General features: G+C 46.9%; 1 protein-coding gene across 1 annotated transcript in view; it reads left to right on the forward strand.

The window, feature by feature from the left end:
• The window catches only part of Mps1 (dual specificity protein kinase monopolar spindle 1), a 134,876-nt gene that overhangs the window by 110,374 nt on the left and 9,726 nt on the right, over nt 1-14,776 (forward strand). The window contains exons 16-17 of the mRNA XM_055063720.2: nt 4,857-5,033; nt 13,658-13,730. Of these exons, the coding sequence (XP_054919695.1) occupies nt 4,857-5,033; nt 13,658-13,730 (250 nt within the window). The remainder of the gene's footprint in view (nt 1-4,856; nt 5,034-13,657; nt 13,731-14,776) is intronic.

The following is a 14,776-nucleotide window of genomic DNA, read 5'->3' on the forward strand; positions in this document are numbered from 1 at the left end:
TATATATATATATAAAAGCAGAAGGACATCAATTCATCTAAACTATGAACAAGGACAGTTTTTTATAAACACTGTGACAATATTTCTTATGCAACGGCAAGGGGCGTACAGTCCTATGCTAAGCGCAAACAAAAGAAGTTTAAATTACGCATATTGTGCCCCAAGAGTTTCAAAAATTGAAGAGCATTGTACTCTGCTTGGAGGCGCCAAAAGTGCGTTGAACCATAGCACGCAACAAAAGCACATTTCCCGTACTGTTTATGCTATTGCTACCACACACTGGGAAGGTGATGGCATTTATTATTAGCAATTGCAGTGTTATTCTTACAGGAAACTGTGTGGATTAACTGATTGATTTTCCCATTTTCTATTCTCCAGGACAGTCTTTCTTACACTTCATATGTCCTGACGTGTGCATTTCACGCTGTATGTAATAATAATAGCGAGCTGGCGTAATGGCCAAAGTTGGAGAGAGAGAGAAATATTTATTTAATTCTGGCCCCTTGTCTTAAGCTACTGGGCATTAGGGTGATGGTGAGAGGCTGCTATAAATGGGGGTAAAGGTGCGGCGTTGGTGACGTCGACTCTTAATTGGACTTGGTCCATTTCTTGTGGCATCACTGACGCTAGGCGACACTTCAGCAACTACAGAGGCAACAATGACGAAAAGTTGAACCTCGTAGCAATGCCTCCATTACTAGATGCCTGCCATGTCGCTGGTTTTCCCATAGGAGTGGAGGTTCCTGTAGTTCAGGGTAGCCACGGAGAGACGGCACTTGTTGCCGACCCTACTTCCTGTTGCGGAGGAAGTGATGATTACTAGGCTGGCAGCCGCTCGGCCAATGGCTTGACGAGAGACCGTGGGTCCTGCCTCCCGGATTGCAACAGATGCCGCTAAAATCTCGGAAGCAGGGAAACATGATTCAAGTTTGGAGCAGCCGCTGCAACTAGCGCTCGTAGTCGACCCTGGTGGAGAGGAGGAAAGAGGGGAGGGGCCGGAACCAGCTTCTCAGCTCACGTGGCAGGCATCTTCTAAAGCAGGCATTGCTCATAGCCGACATCTCTTCGCGGTCGCAGCAGCACTACCGAGCAACTTCTTTGCGTTCCAAATGCCACACACCATAGTCAACGGTAGACCCTTGTTGCGTGTCAGCGCCAACTCCTTTGTGTCATGTTCGATAGCACGAACGATGTCCAATTTTTCTTCTATGCTGAGCACCCGGTGTCTTTTTTATCCGAGCTTCGGCAATAACGCGAGTCCTTCCTTGCACGATGCTACAACGCCATAGAAAAAAGAACCAAGACAAGGCACTCTGGCACGGCACCAAAATGATGTTGATGTCGATGTGGCTTCATGCATGAATGCATAGGGCGCTTGGAGGCCGTTGTTCTGATCTCTGAGGCTTGTTGTTCTGCCGAGCATCCCGATGGAGACGACGTACTGCCGTGTTTGCGCGACGAAAAGTGGAACCGTTACATGTTAACCGATACGTACGCAATAAGCTGGTACGGTTTAAACGGATACAAAACACATTATGTTCAATGGCTGCTGTGTCGGGGATTTGACTTTACTACTTTAAAACGAAACTACTGTTTAAGCGGGTACAGTTTAATGAGGTTTTACTGTATTGTGATGCATGTAGTGATGATACAATGGTCACTACCGAGTGGTCCCTGTGTGTTTTCCCATTTCAGTCCGTGTGTTATATGTGTCGAGGAGAGGTCTGGGTTGGTGTCACGTTCTACCGAGTTTCCTGTGCATATGTGTTCGGTAATGTCATTAGCTAGGGTGAAGTGGAATTCTTCGGAGTGAAGTAGGAGTTGTTTTCCATTGGGTTTGTTAAAGGGGTAGCCCCATTCTATATGTTCCCTATTTAAGTCTTCTAACCAGATGGTGTCATGTTGACTGTAATTGTTGAGGTGTTTGCACCATTGTGAACCATACCTCAGCGTTCTTGGAGAGCAATAAGTGTTTATTACTTCTAGCTTGTACGTTCTGTAGAAGCAGTTGCGTGTATGTACAGTTTGTTCTGTGGCCGTGTTGGTGGAGTCTGCGGAAATTTGGGTCATAGTGTGCTTGTTCGCTATAAGTGTGATTGTCATAATGGGCGTGCAAGTCGACAGTGTTATTTCCTCGCCGCGAAAGCATTTTTTTTTAGTTTTTGTGTAATGCTCTGGTTTGAGTAGGCGGTGTATCCTGGAAGGGTTATTGGGCCTACTATTTCCTGCAGGGTAATAACATATGGCTTGTGTGCGGCTGTGAGAATGAATTGAGCAAATTTGTTCCTTTTGTGACGAATGTCTCTACAGTTCCATTGCCATATTGTTATTTGGGGTGATGCATGACATGAGGTTGATATGGGTGTGTTGGGGGGCGTCCCTGTTTTAGGGCTGGCCATATTCGTGTGTGGATTCACTGTCGCTGTCGTGTGTGGCCTTCTTGCTGGGGCCTCCGGTTGGTATAGTGTCTGTTTGCTTGCGAAGACCTCGTTGTTGTGTTTTTAATGCATGTATAGATTGCTGCATGCTTTCTATCATGCATCTGAAAGTACTAATGCTCTCTCTACTAGCATATTCATTTGTGGAGTGAGTTCGGCAAAAGGGTGCTCAGAGTGCAAGGTAAGTTGTTCTGTGCTCATAGTGAGTTGGTTTGTGATGAGTTCGTGTGCGTGGTCATGGTCGCATTCCCGTTTTTCTATGTTGTCGAGTCTGCATAAAATGTCAATGATGTAGCTAGGAATATGGCTGTCGTGGGGTATCTGAGTGGCTGACTGACTGCATGGGTTGCGGCCTGAACTGTTGGCCGGTAGGATGGTCCTCACTTCTCTCTTTGGATGGTCCTTCTTGCATGGCTCTTTGGTCCTGTTGTCTAGTGGACGTCGGCCCGTTCTTGAATGGCTGCGATGGCCCCGCAGTTTTCGGTGTTTGAGGCTGTATGATGTCCCCTGGCTTGGGCTTAAGCTTTGTGGCCCAAGCTGCCATGGCATAATAAATTTTGTCATCGTGTTTGCTTCGTTCTGCGTGTTTTGTGATGTTTCCCTGAGTCCGCGCGTCTGCTTCTATGGATTGTCTGATATGTTCTGCTTCTTTGAGTGCTGTGAAGTGGTTGTGCGTGGTTATGTGGAGGAAATTATCTTTTGTATTGGGCGACAGCTGTTATCCTTTCGTCTGCGGTTGATTTCGCTTGGGCTTTGTCGTAGAAGATTCTGGATGATCTCTCCTGTAGGCAACTGTTCGAGTGGCCTTGTCGGCAGCATCTTTCTTTGGGCAGGTGGGCTCTCGGGAGCTGTGTGCACCTTCACAATTTATGCATTTCATGTCACAGTCGTAGGGTGCGTATTTAGGGTCAGTGCCCGGGGTGAATTGGGTGCCATATCCTTCGCATGTAATGTAGTCATGTGCTGTGGGGCATACATTTTTTCGGTGTCCTTTGATGTGGCATAATGCACACTGTACCACATTGGGCCTGTAGGGAGCCACCGATGTGACTACCCGTCCCACTAGCGCGACATACAAGAGCTTTGAGCTTCATGCTGTGAGCAGGATGCATTCACTCTTGCCGAGGCATCGTGTTCTGAGAAGTTCTGCGTCCCTGATGGTGATGTATGTGGTAATTTTGTCATCCAGGATTTCTATTGGTAGTCCTTGCACTAATCCACGAGCGTTTCCTGGATCGTTGGCTTTGTAAGCTGTGGTTCAGCATTGAGGGCCATTGTGAATAACAGTTTTCAAAGCGAAGATTTTCATCAACGTTGATTTTCACTTTGTGAAGGCGATTATGAAGTTCTGGGTGCACCTAATGTGGACGTCAAGGTCCTTAGCTTCTGATGGAGTGAGTGCGGCAGTTGAGACAATATCGTTTGTGAGGTGGAATGCTGATGCAGCAGCTAGATTGATGTGGTTTCTGAGACGGAGGACAATTTTCTGTGATTTTTGGATGCATTTTATCGAAGTGACCAGCATGAATGGGGTTCCAGATTCTTCAGTGTTGCCCGCAGGCTTGTCCGTGTCCATGGTGTGCACTGACTGGCCAGGCCTACCGACATGACTGGCATGGCACAGTTCAGAAGTGCAAGCGTCTGAGCCAAAGTGGCCATATAGTTATTAGCACATACTTATGATCTATCCCTATTCTCGCACATTCAGTCGTAATGTTTTCGTGCTGTGCACCAACTGAAACATATTTCGAAGAACTCCTAATGTATTAACACTCGTTTGCACCCTATATGCTTGTACAGTTTCCTGCTGAATTGGTAAGTTTTCTTTTTTTTTTTTATGTTCAGTTTAGGTTCACGCACATTGTAAAAATATCTGTTCGTGTCCTGTTTTGGCTAAAATTCTGGTATGGTTTTCAGTTCAGGTTGTTTGACACCCTGATTATAACGAGGTTCGGTTGTACTAAAAAAAAAACGTGGATAGGGGTATGCTTGCTGTCGGAGGTGATAACATCTTTAATGTTGTGTGCTTAATTTGCCATGTTGCTACCATCTTCTCATCATTTTTTGGCATGAGAACAAAAACACTTCACGTACAGTAAAGATTTTTACGCCAAGCTCTTCCCTACATGCTTCTTTGCTGTTCGCGGATCACCCGCAGTGGTGGCTTAGTGGCTGTCATGCTGTGCTGCTAAGCACGAGGCCGCAAGGTCAAATCTTGGCCACGGTGGCCGCTTTTGATGGGGGCAAAATGCAAAAATGCCTGCACACCATGCATTAGGTGCACATTAATGAACCCCAGATGGTCAAACTTGTTAGGAATCTCGTACTACAAAACGACAATCATAATCAGATTCTGATTTTGGCATGTAAAACAATTTTTTATTTTCTGATTGATGAGAGGTTGTCTATTCTTTGCAGATAGGTCTCAAGTCAGATGTATGGTCACTAGGCTGCATCCTGTACAACCTTGTCTATGGGAGGACTCCCTTCCAACACATCTCTGGGACTCACGCCAAGCTGCTGGCCATTGCCGACAAAAATCAAGTCATTGAATTCCCTGATGTCTCTGATCCTCACCTTATGGATGTTCTCAAGGTGCGTACATAAATACAGTTAAACCTCGATATAACAAAGTAATTAAAAGCGGTACTTTGCTTTGTTATAACGAAATTTTGTTGTATTGAAATTACAAAAGGGGCCGCAGTATTTTCCGAATTATTGGGCAATTTGAATGAGAAAACAATTTATTTCGATGAATTTGCGAGTCGACGATGAATGATGCGGTTTCATGCCACGTCAACAATATCATCACATCAGTGGCATGAATTAAACGAAGCCAGCCACGCTTTCGCGCACACTCCGCCCCCGCAGTTGGTAGTGGGGAGCGAAACCTTCGTATGCCTCTCGCTCCAACAAGTCACCGAAACACGAGATTACGCAACCTCCAATACTAAATGCGCGGGACGACAGCTAACATGCTGCCACGTCCCATTGGCACGCCCACTCTTTGCACACGCGGCAGATTACCTTGTAACCCCCTCCCTTGGGCGGCCCCTAGAACCCGGATAGCGCGTGCCCGCATGAGAGGAAAATAAAGATGGTGCCTGATCGCGACATGCGAAGCCATCGCTCGTGGTTCTTCTCTGGCATCAATTCGGGTCAGCTGTCTTTCTCCTTCGCTCCTGAGGCATAAGCCTGCAAGTGGTGGCCTAGGGCGAACACAATGACTGACCCGCCGAAACCCTCCACGAAACAGGACTCGCGTCCGCAGGACATCTCGTCGCTGCAGCTTCTCCTCCCACCCTTCTGGCCCCAGAACCCGCAAGTTTGGTTTCACACAGATTGAGGCGCAAGTCTACCTCTACCGCATCATCTCGGAAACGATGCGCTACTACCACGTTGCCTCAGTCCTTCCTCCTGATGTTACCAGCAAGTCATCAGACGTTCTCTCCGCCCCGACGGGCGCTACACCATATCAGCACCTCAAGACCAAGGCACTTGAGAGATTCATGCCGTCAGAACGCACCCACCTCCAGCAGCTCCTTGCCGAGGAGAGCCTTGGCGACCAACGCCCCACCCAACTGTCCCCACGCATTCAATGTTGCTTTGATAGCTTTTCCTCCAACGTTTTTCCCAGCCTATCCGCCTCGTTCTCGCGGCGGCCGACGACGTCACCGTCGACCGCCTGGCGGAGCTCGCAGATCAGGTTCATGAGGTGACCCCCCCATCCATCACTGCTGTCTTACCACCTACAGATCCGGCGGTTTCACACATTGAGGCCCAAATCGATGAGCTCACCACCTCAATCGCCGCATTCTGGAGCCCCCACAGGGGAACCGTTTGCCTCGTCTCGGTCATCGCGCTTCCGCACACACGTCAAGCTCGGAGTTCCAGCCTCCTCCGCCTTTCTGCGTTTCCGACACCAGGCCACGAAGTGCACACCTCCCTGTTCGTGGCCAGGAAACGCCTGCCGAGATCACTGACGGCAGCATGTGGTTTTGCTTGTCGTCCAAGCTGCCTTTTTTTATGGTAACGGACAAGTTCTCCAGTGCCCGGTTCGTTACACGGGCTCGGAAATTAGCGTGGTTCCCCCGACTAAGGCTGATCGTTCCAGGTCATCAGGGTAGTTGCTTCGTGCTGCCAACGCCTCGTCTATAGCTACGTACGGACTCCAATCTCTCACCCTTAACTTCGGCCTTTGCCACGCTTTTTGATAGGTCTTCGTCATCGCAGGCGTGGTTCACCCGATCATCAGCTCGGACTTCCTCTCATACTTCGACTTGGATGTCAGCGTGTGGTGGCGGCACCTCACAGATGGTCTGACTCGTCTCTCCAGCTCTGGAGTCCTGTCCGACCTTGTTCGCATAGGCATCCACACGCTGATACCTTCCTCTCCGTTAGAAAAAATCTTGGCGGATTTTACGGAGTTAACCAAAGCCAACCAACCACACTCATCCACCTGAACATACGGTGACATACCACGTTGCCACCCGTGGTCCGCCAGCAGCAGCTCGACCACGCCGCTTGTTTGAATGCCATCTAGCTATCGCTAAACGGGAGTTCGACCACATGCTGCAGCTCGGCATTATATGCCCGTCATCCAGTGCATGAGCTTCTCCGCTGCATTAGTGCCCAAGCGTGATCCCGGTGACTGGCGCCCCTGTGGAGACTATTGAGCGTTGAATGCCAAGACTGTCCACGACAGCTATCCGCTGCCTCACATCCAAGACTTTACATCACGCCTCGACGGCTGCGCTATCTTTAGCAAAGTGAACCTAGTTAAAGCGCACCATCAAATTCCCATTGAACCCGCCAACATACCCAGTACCACCATCACGACTCCCTTTGGTTTGTTTGAGTATGTGCGGAAACCTTTGGACTCTGCAATTCGGCTCAAACCTTCCAGCGGTTCATCGCTAAGGTCACGTCGAACCTTCCTACTGTGTTCGCGTACATTGATGATGCCCTCATCGCCAGCCCCATGCCGGGAGGTCATGAGCACCATCTACATACTTTGTTCCAATGTCTGCAGCAGTACGGCCTGGTTGAGAACGCCTCTGAATGTGTTTTCAGTGCATTTGAGCTCGAGTTTTTTGGCCATCACATATCATCCAAGGATATACGCCCTCTGCCATCCCACGTCAAGTCCATCCAGTATTACCCCCAGCCTACAACGCTGCGCCAATTACGCCAATTCCTGGGGCTTGTGAATTTTTCCAGGCACTTTATACCGCACTATGCAGAGCTGCTTCACCCGCTCACCGACCTCTTTTGGTCAACCGCTGGCCCGTCCTATGCCATTTCTTGGTCATCAGAAGCCCAGGCCGCCTTTACTGTTGCCAAGCAAGCAGTAGCGAACACCGGGCTTCTTATCCATCCGCACAGCAGCGCCCCAACTTGGTTGATGGTGGATGCCTTCAGCATGGCTGTCGGTGCCGTCTTACAGCAGTGCATTAATACCGAGTGGAGACCTTTATCTTTCTACTCTCGAAAGTTACTTCCTGCTGAGACCCACTGCAGCTTCTTCTGCCAAGAGCTACTAGCCATCTACACTGTGATACAGCACTTCCAGCATTTTCTGGAGGGATGCCAGTTTTACGTGCTCATAAACCACTGGCACATGTTTTCCGCACCAACTCATTGAATTATGTGTCACGCGAACTCTGCCATGACGCTTATATTTCGGAATTTACAACTGACATCCGTCACGTGAAAGGTGCCGACAACACCACTGCTGATGCCCTTTCTCATGTAGCTGCAGTTGACTGATCCCCAACCGTCGACTGGGCCGCATTCTCTTCCGCACAGCAGAATGACAGAGCTCACCGTTTTTCAGGAGAACCCCCGTTCTCTCTGGCTACGGCTTGTGCCCCATCCATACTCGCAAGAGCCCTTGTGGTGCAATGTCTGAGCACACCTTCCACGCCCTTTTGTTTTGGCTTCAGTACGTCGCACCATCTTCTACCCTCTACACGACATACGTCACTCAGGTATTTGGGCTACTCAGCGCCTTCTCACCCAGTGCTATGTCTGGCCCGGATTAAGTGATGTGCGCTCTTGGACACTGACGTGTCTACTCTCTCGTCTTGGCAGACGATCTCTCATTATACCAAGACACCTCCCCAAGCCTTCCTTACACCCGGCCGTCGTTTCGCCCATGTTCATATAGACATTGTGGGCCCTCTACCTGTGTCTCAAGGTTATTGTTATATACTCACCATGGTCAACCGTTTCACTCGCTGACAGGAGACTATTCCCATTCATGACATCACCGCTAAGACTGTTTCCCACGCTTTCATTTCTGCATGGGTATCTCACTTTGATTGTCCTGGCACCATGAAAACAGACCATGGACGCCAATTCAGGGTGCCTACCAACCGGGAAAACCGGGAATTCTCAGGGATTTCGAGTAGTCTGAAAAAACTCAGGGAAAACTGAGGCAAATTGTGCTTCTGTCAGGGAAAATTAGATGTAAATTTGTTAAAAGGGAACGAAAGTTGTGGTAATGCTGGCTCGAGTAACAGACTGCAATTGTAACGAATCGTCTTTGATGGCCTTTCGTCAGCTGGAGGAGTTGCCAGTGTACAGTCAATGACTGACTTTCTGGGTGCTTGATAATTCGGACAGTTTCGATGAACCAGCCCTTGAATCACTGTATCAGAACGTCTGAAATTTTGCACGCAAGAACTCTTTGCCATCCAATTTTCCAGAGTTATTGCGGTGACCGCAGGTCCAAAACGGCATTAATCAAAGCCACCACTGCTGCCATTTTGATTACCTCGCCACCTCGAACTAGCGCTCTCGCACGCAGATCCGCTGGAAGCCATAGCCACCACTGCGGCAACGCCTAACTGCTTAGACGTTCGCTATTAAGCTTCTTGCCGTTGGGCGTCGTGTTTTTCATTGAAAGAATTCGCGGCTGTCAGCAATGGCATTGACTCCGCCTTTGTGGTCCTCGCGATTGGCTTCGAAGCTTGGAAAGCACTGTGCGTTGCATAACGCCGGTTCCCGAAAGTCAGTTTCGCCAATGTACAGCGATGTTAATCGGTGAGGCATACGCATAAGTATTGCGGTGAAGCATAACAGGCGGGGGTAGGGGCAAGTGCCACTGGACACAGTATGTATTCCTTAATTATACACACGTGCACCCGGTATCTCCTGTCACAGTACGAGCACCAATATGCCTAATGAGTGTACCGACAGGCCTTCAGAGCTTTTTCGAATGTGCCTGTGGCGGTTTGAGCCCTTAAGGCCAGTAAAAGACATGCATTCATTTTTTCCAACTGGCGGATTTTTCGGACGTTTTCGCGGACCCTAGGGACCAAGATGCTTCAAATGGTCCGTAGGGCGAACGCGCGGCGGAAGGACGACGAGAACAGAAAGGACCTACGCATTGAGGAATGAACGGGAAAGGAAGCGTGCTGCGTGCTGCTTCTATCAGGGAAAATTAGCTGGAACTTTATTGAAAGGGAACAAAAGTCGTGGTAATGCTGGCTCTAGTAACAGAGGAATTGCAACGAATCGTCATTGACGCCGTGTCATCGGCACGAGGTATTGGCAGAGTAGTTAACGACCGATTTTCCAGACGCCCGATTTTTCGAACATGCTCGATAATTTGCACGGCTTTGCGGCACCACAACGTACTCCATATAGTCAGTGTATATTGCCCTGACTGCTGGTCTGAAATGGCATTAATCAAAGCCACCGCCGCCACCATTTTGATTATCTCGCCGCCTCGAACCGGCTCTCTCGCACGCAGATCCGCTGGCAGCCGTAGCCACCATCGCGGCAACGTTAGGCCTACCTGCTTTTACCTGCCGTGCGGTGCTGTGTTTTTCATTGAAAGAATTCGCCGCTGTCAGCAATGGCACCGACTCCGCCTTTGTAATCCTCGCGAGTGGCTTCGAAGCTCGCGGAGCACAGCGCGTTGCGTAATGCCAGGCTCCGAAAGTTAGCTTTGCCTTGGTACAGTAGTGTCACGCGGTGAAGGATAACACGCGTGGGAATGGGCAATTGTCACGGGACACGGTATGTATTCCTTAATTATCCACGCATGCACCCCTGTCTTCTGTCACAGTGCAAGCACCGATATGCCTGATAAGTGTACTGGCACGCCTTAAGAACTTTTTCGGACGTGCCTGTGGCAATTTTAGCCCTAAAGGCAGTTAAAGACATGCATTCATTTTTTTTTTTTCGGACTGCCCGAATTTTCAGATGTCTTTGCGGTCTCTAGGGAGTCCGAAAAACCGGGACGTTGACTGTACAACTGACCAACAGAATGCTCCAAATGATCCATGGGGTGAACGCGTGGCAGGAGGATGAGAACAGAAAGGACCGACGCACTGAGGAATTAACGGGAAAGGAAGCATGCCGTCGCCTCTTTGAAGGAGCTTGAGCTCAAAAAAGTGTTGGCTGGCGCCGAGATGCAGGTGTCCCTCATTCAAACCAAAATAAACTCTTTAAAGCAGTGTAACCCAACACTGAGATGTTGTGTACGGGCTGAGAGCATGTCAGGACAGTTGAGGTTGATTTTCCAGCTGCTGAGAGAGAATGTTGGTTGTGACAAAGTTCAGGGCTCATACCGATGAGCTTGCTATCATGTGATAGAAATAGCTCATATTCAAAAATATTTACTTATGTATGCATCTCCTTTTCATTCGTATTTGAAAATGTTCGACTCAATTTGGAATGGGTTTTACCATTTTTTTCGCTATGCCCTCTGTTTCCCTTTTAAATAAAATAAATATTACTCCTTACTATTCAAACTGGATTAGGTCATTTTTTTTTTCAACATGCTTACTAGAGAGTGACAGCATCGAGCAACATGGGGTCAGCCTGTTTTGACATAAAACAAAGTTCTGGCTCAATAAGGGAAGTTTGCAGAGGTGCTCAGGTAAAACCTGGAAAACTCAGGGAATTTGGAAATGTCAACTTGGTAGACACCCTGATACGCGTACAAAGTTTCCTTGTCCAATCCTTTCATTGTGCCGCAGTTTGTGAGGCCTCGTGTATTCCCTGAAAAGTGCAAGAGAGAAATGAGGAATTATTAAAGGGGGCGAGAGGTTCAAGTGACGCTACCCAAACCACAAAAAGAAATCCTGCTCGGCCAGAAACTCCACCCCCGTAACGCGGCGCCCGGGAAATTTTGCACCGGCCAATCACAAGCACCCAACCCACTTGGGAGGGCCCCGTTAAGTGATGTGAACCCAGTTTAATCAACCACGATGAATTGCTATATTTGGTACTTTTAGGTATAAACCGAATTCCTAAAATTGGAATCTGCTGGTGTTTTTTGGCATTTATCTGTAAGTACTGTATTTACACAAATCTAACGTGCACCATTTTTTAAGAAAAAAAACATGGGTTCGAAAATTGCATGCATGTTACAATCACATATGAAACCAAAACCGCATTTGCAACATTGGCAACAGCCTACCGTCAGAGCAGTCTATGCAGTGTCATATGCAGTAGTTGATTTTGTGCTCGATTACGATCACTTTCAGAGATAGTATATCACTTTCGCAACTCTGCACCAGATGCACTGGCGTATACAGCCTCCAGCGTTTCTGGCGCTGTGCCAAGCTTGCTATTTGTGCAGAGTTCCAGGAATGCTCTCAGCTGTATATTTCTGTGAGACTGATGCAGAGTCACGTAAAATCATGTGAAAGTGGTAGTTGTAGCATCTCTAAAGATCATCACTCGTGAATTCTGCCTTGTGTGCTTGGTATCTGCAGCCAGTGAAGTGCAAATAGTGACAACGCACCGCTTTGCGCCGTCTGTTTGCGCATTGCGCAGACTCAAAATCTCAAATTTCAGTGACCCGTTGGAGCGAGAGGAAGACGAAGCATTCGTTCCCCGCTGCCGGCACTTTTCCTTATAGCGTCGTCCCAGTGCGGGTGACATTATCCCAGTGCGGGTGACGTTGACGCCCCTGCGTGCACTCCGCAGAGGCGGAGTGCACTCAAAAGTGCGGCTGGCTTCGCTTAACTCGTACCGCCGAGAACATATCGTCGACGTACGTGGCATGACTGTACTTATTTGCATAAAAGGTCGAATTTCAATAGAACAAAATTTCGATATAATGAAGCAAATTTTCGATTTTACCGACTTAGTTATATTGAGGTTGAGCTATATGAACTATCTGTTGTGGAATCCTTTTGTGAACAAAATAAACCAGACATTTTGTAAGTGCAATGTCTAGTAGATTTTAGAGCGATGTTCTTGCAGCATGGAACTCGCTAGACGAAACAGGAAAATGCGCCGTGAAACACCAGGCACAGCGGAAGCGAACGGGTTAAAGACCAGGATATACCCTGCTATTCATTTGGAGCGTATATTGCAATATTTGAATTCCTATCAAGTTAAAAAGCAATAAATGCTGTTAACTTTTTCATTCTTTATTAAATAAGAACATTTAATCCAGGTTAGAAGATGAAAATGTTATAATCATAAGAATGTCACTGGTCAGTAATAAACCAAGAGTTCTGAAAAACAATGTGAAAAATTTGCTATTTACTTCATTCAGAGAATTTGCATTTACAAATGAAAGGTTCTTTTTTTGATTCATTAAATTGTTTCATACTTTGGAGAAATTGGCTTTTAGTCGCTCTAAATCCCCTACGTTTTTCCACATAGGCAACATTTTAATCGGCAAAACTAAGTTTACAATTGCATTTCTGGTTTCAAATTTGGGAATGTAGATCATTTTTATTGAAATAAAGTGTCAGCTGTGCACGCACGTTTTATATTGCCTGAAAGCACCCAGCGGTACATTTTACTGCTAATGGTCTCATTTAGTCATAATTTGGGTAACCCTGCTGACAACTGTTTTTACGTTTGGCACCTATTGTAGTCCTACTTTATTTAACAGTTTCAAATTCGATTTTTTTTTTTTTTGAATGCAATTTTTTCTGATGCAGCATTCTATTTGATACCTTCTCTGTTGCCAGTTTGCTATGTGTACATATTTGTTGATAAAACAGGCTTGTACTTGACAGGCAAGGGACTGGGGAGAAAGTATGATTGGCTTCAAATCAGTCAGGTCACAGGTTTATATGTCAGATACATAACGGTTAGTAATAGGCTCACTCTCTTCAAAAGAAATTTTTAATTAGCAAAAATTTTGATGCAGTGACATTCCTTGGAGGAAGAATTTTTCTTTTTGTGGAAGTTTAGCTAAAAGTGGCTTCAAGGTCTGTTTTTTGTTTTCCCCCTTCCAGAGATGCTTGCGCTATGCACCTGAGCAGAGGCCTTCAATATCAGAGTTGCTTGCCCATCCATACCTTGCAGAAGGTGAGTCATCCGGTCGTACTTCTTAGATGAAAACCTGCGACGTTTATATTTGCATATATCATAGCGAAAACGTGTATTATTATATTGTTTGCTCTGATCTGTGAATCACTGCATGGTGAACAAGAAAAATGTTGGCAGAAAATGCAGCACATAAATAAAAACTAAGGCACCTAGTACTGAATTTCATGGGCTGCCCTATGTAGTAAATACTACTACGTTGCAGTATGTCATCTTGAAAAGAGCTGGGTACCTAGTAGTCTGTGCTCAAACAATACGTTGACCGTGAGGTTGAAGACAGTTTCACTGAATTAGACACTGAAGTAAATTTAAATTTTGGATGGATGTTGTCGCTTAAGTTGTGAAGGCTAGGTTGTACAGTCGACTTCCATTAATTAACCTTGATGGGACCTACAGAATTGATTGTATTATCTGGCAGGCTTAACTAAAAGATGAGGCCAAAAACATGTCTGTCTAAACACACTGCTGCTTCATATAGCAGTATTTACCTGATTCAAATGTGCCCCTGAATCCAACACACAACCAGTTTTTATGGATCCATAGTAGAAAACTTGTACCCAAATCTAGCGTGCATCTGATTTTATAAAACCATAAATGTAGCATGCCTATGATTCTGGCAGTCATCAATAAGATGAAACCTGCAATTTACCTTCATAGAGTGGAAATTTATTCACACTTGATGTATTCTTAATGTCTTCTAAAGCAAGAGTAAGTGGGCATCAGCAGCTGCCTGCTGCTGCAGCAACATTCCACCAATAGGCCAGAAATCGATGGCAATAAGCAGCAGGTTTTGCTGTCACAGAGGGCGATCCATTGGCAACCGCTTCACTGGTTTTTGGGCAGCCAGAAAATTTCACTTGGCGCCCAGAAGTCTGTACGGCAACTTCCGCTGAGGACAGCACAGTTGCACAACATGGCAGCAACCTGTCCGCCTGCTTCGATATGAATTCACTCTTGCCACTTGCTCTCTTCAGTGACAGCAAAAAACAAATAGCAAAATAAAATCAGCCATCACTTAATGTCTTCTT

The sequence above is a fragment of the Dermacentor andersoni genome, chromosome 1, assembly GCF_023375885.2.
Source record: "Dermacentor andersoni chromosome 1, qqDerAnde1_hic_scaffold, whole genome shotgun sequence".
Classification (NCBI taxonomy): domain Eukaryota; kingdom Metazoa; phylum Arthropoda; class Arachnida; order Ixodida; family Ixodidae; genus Dermacentor; species Dermacentor andersoni.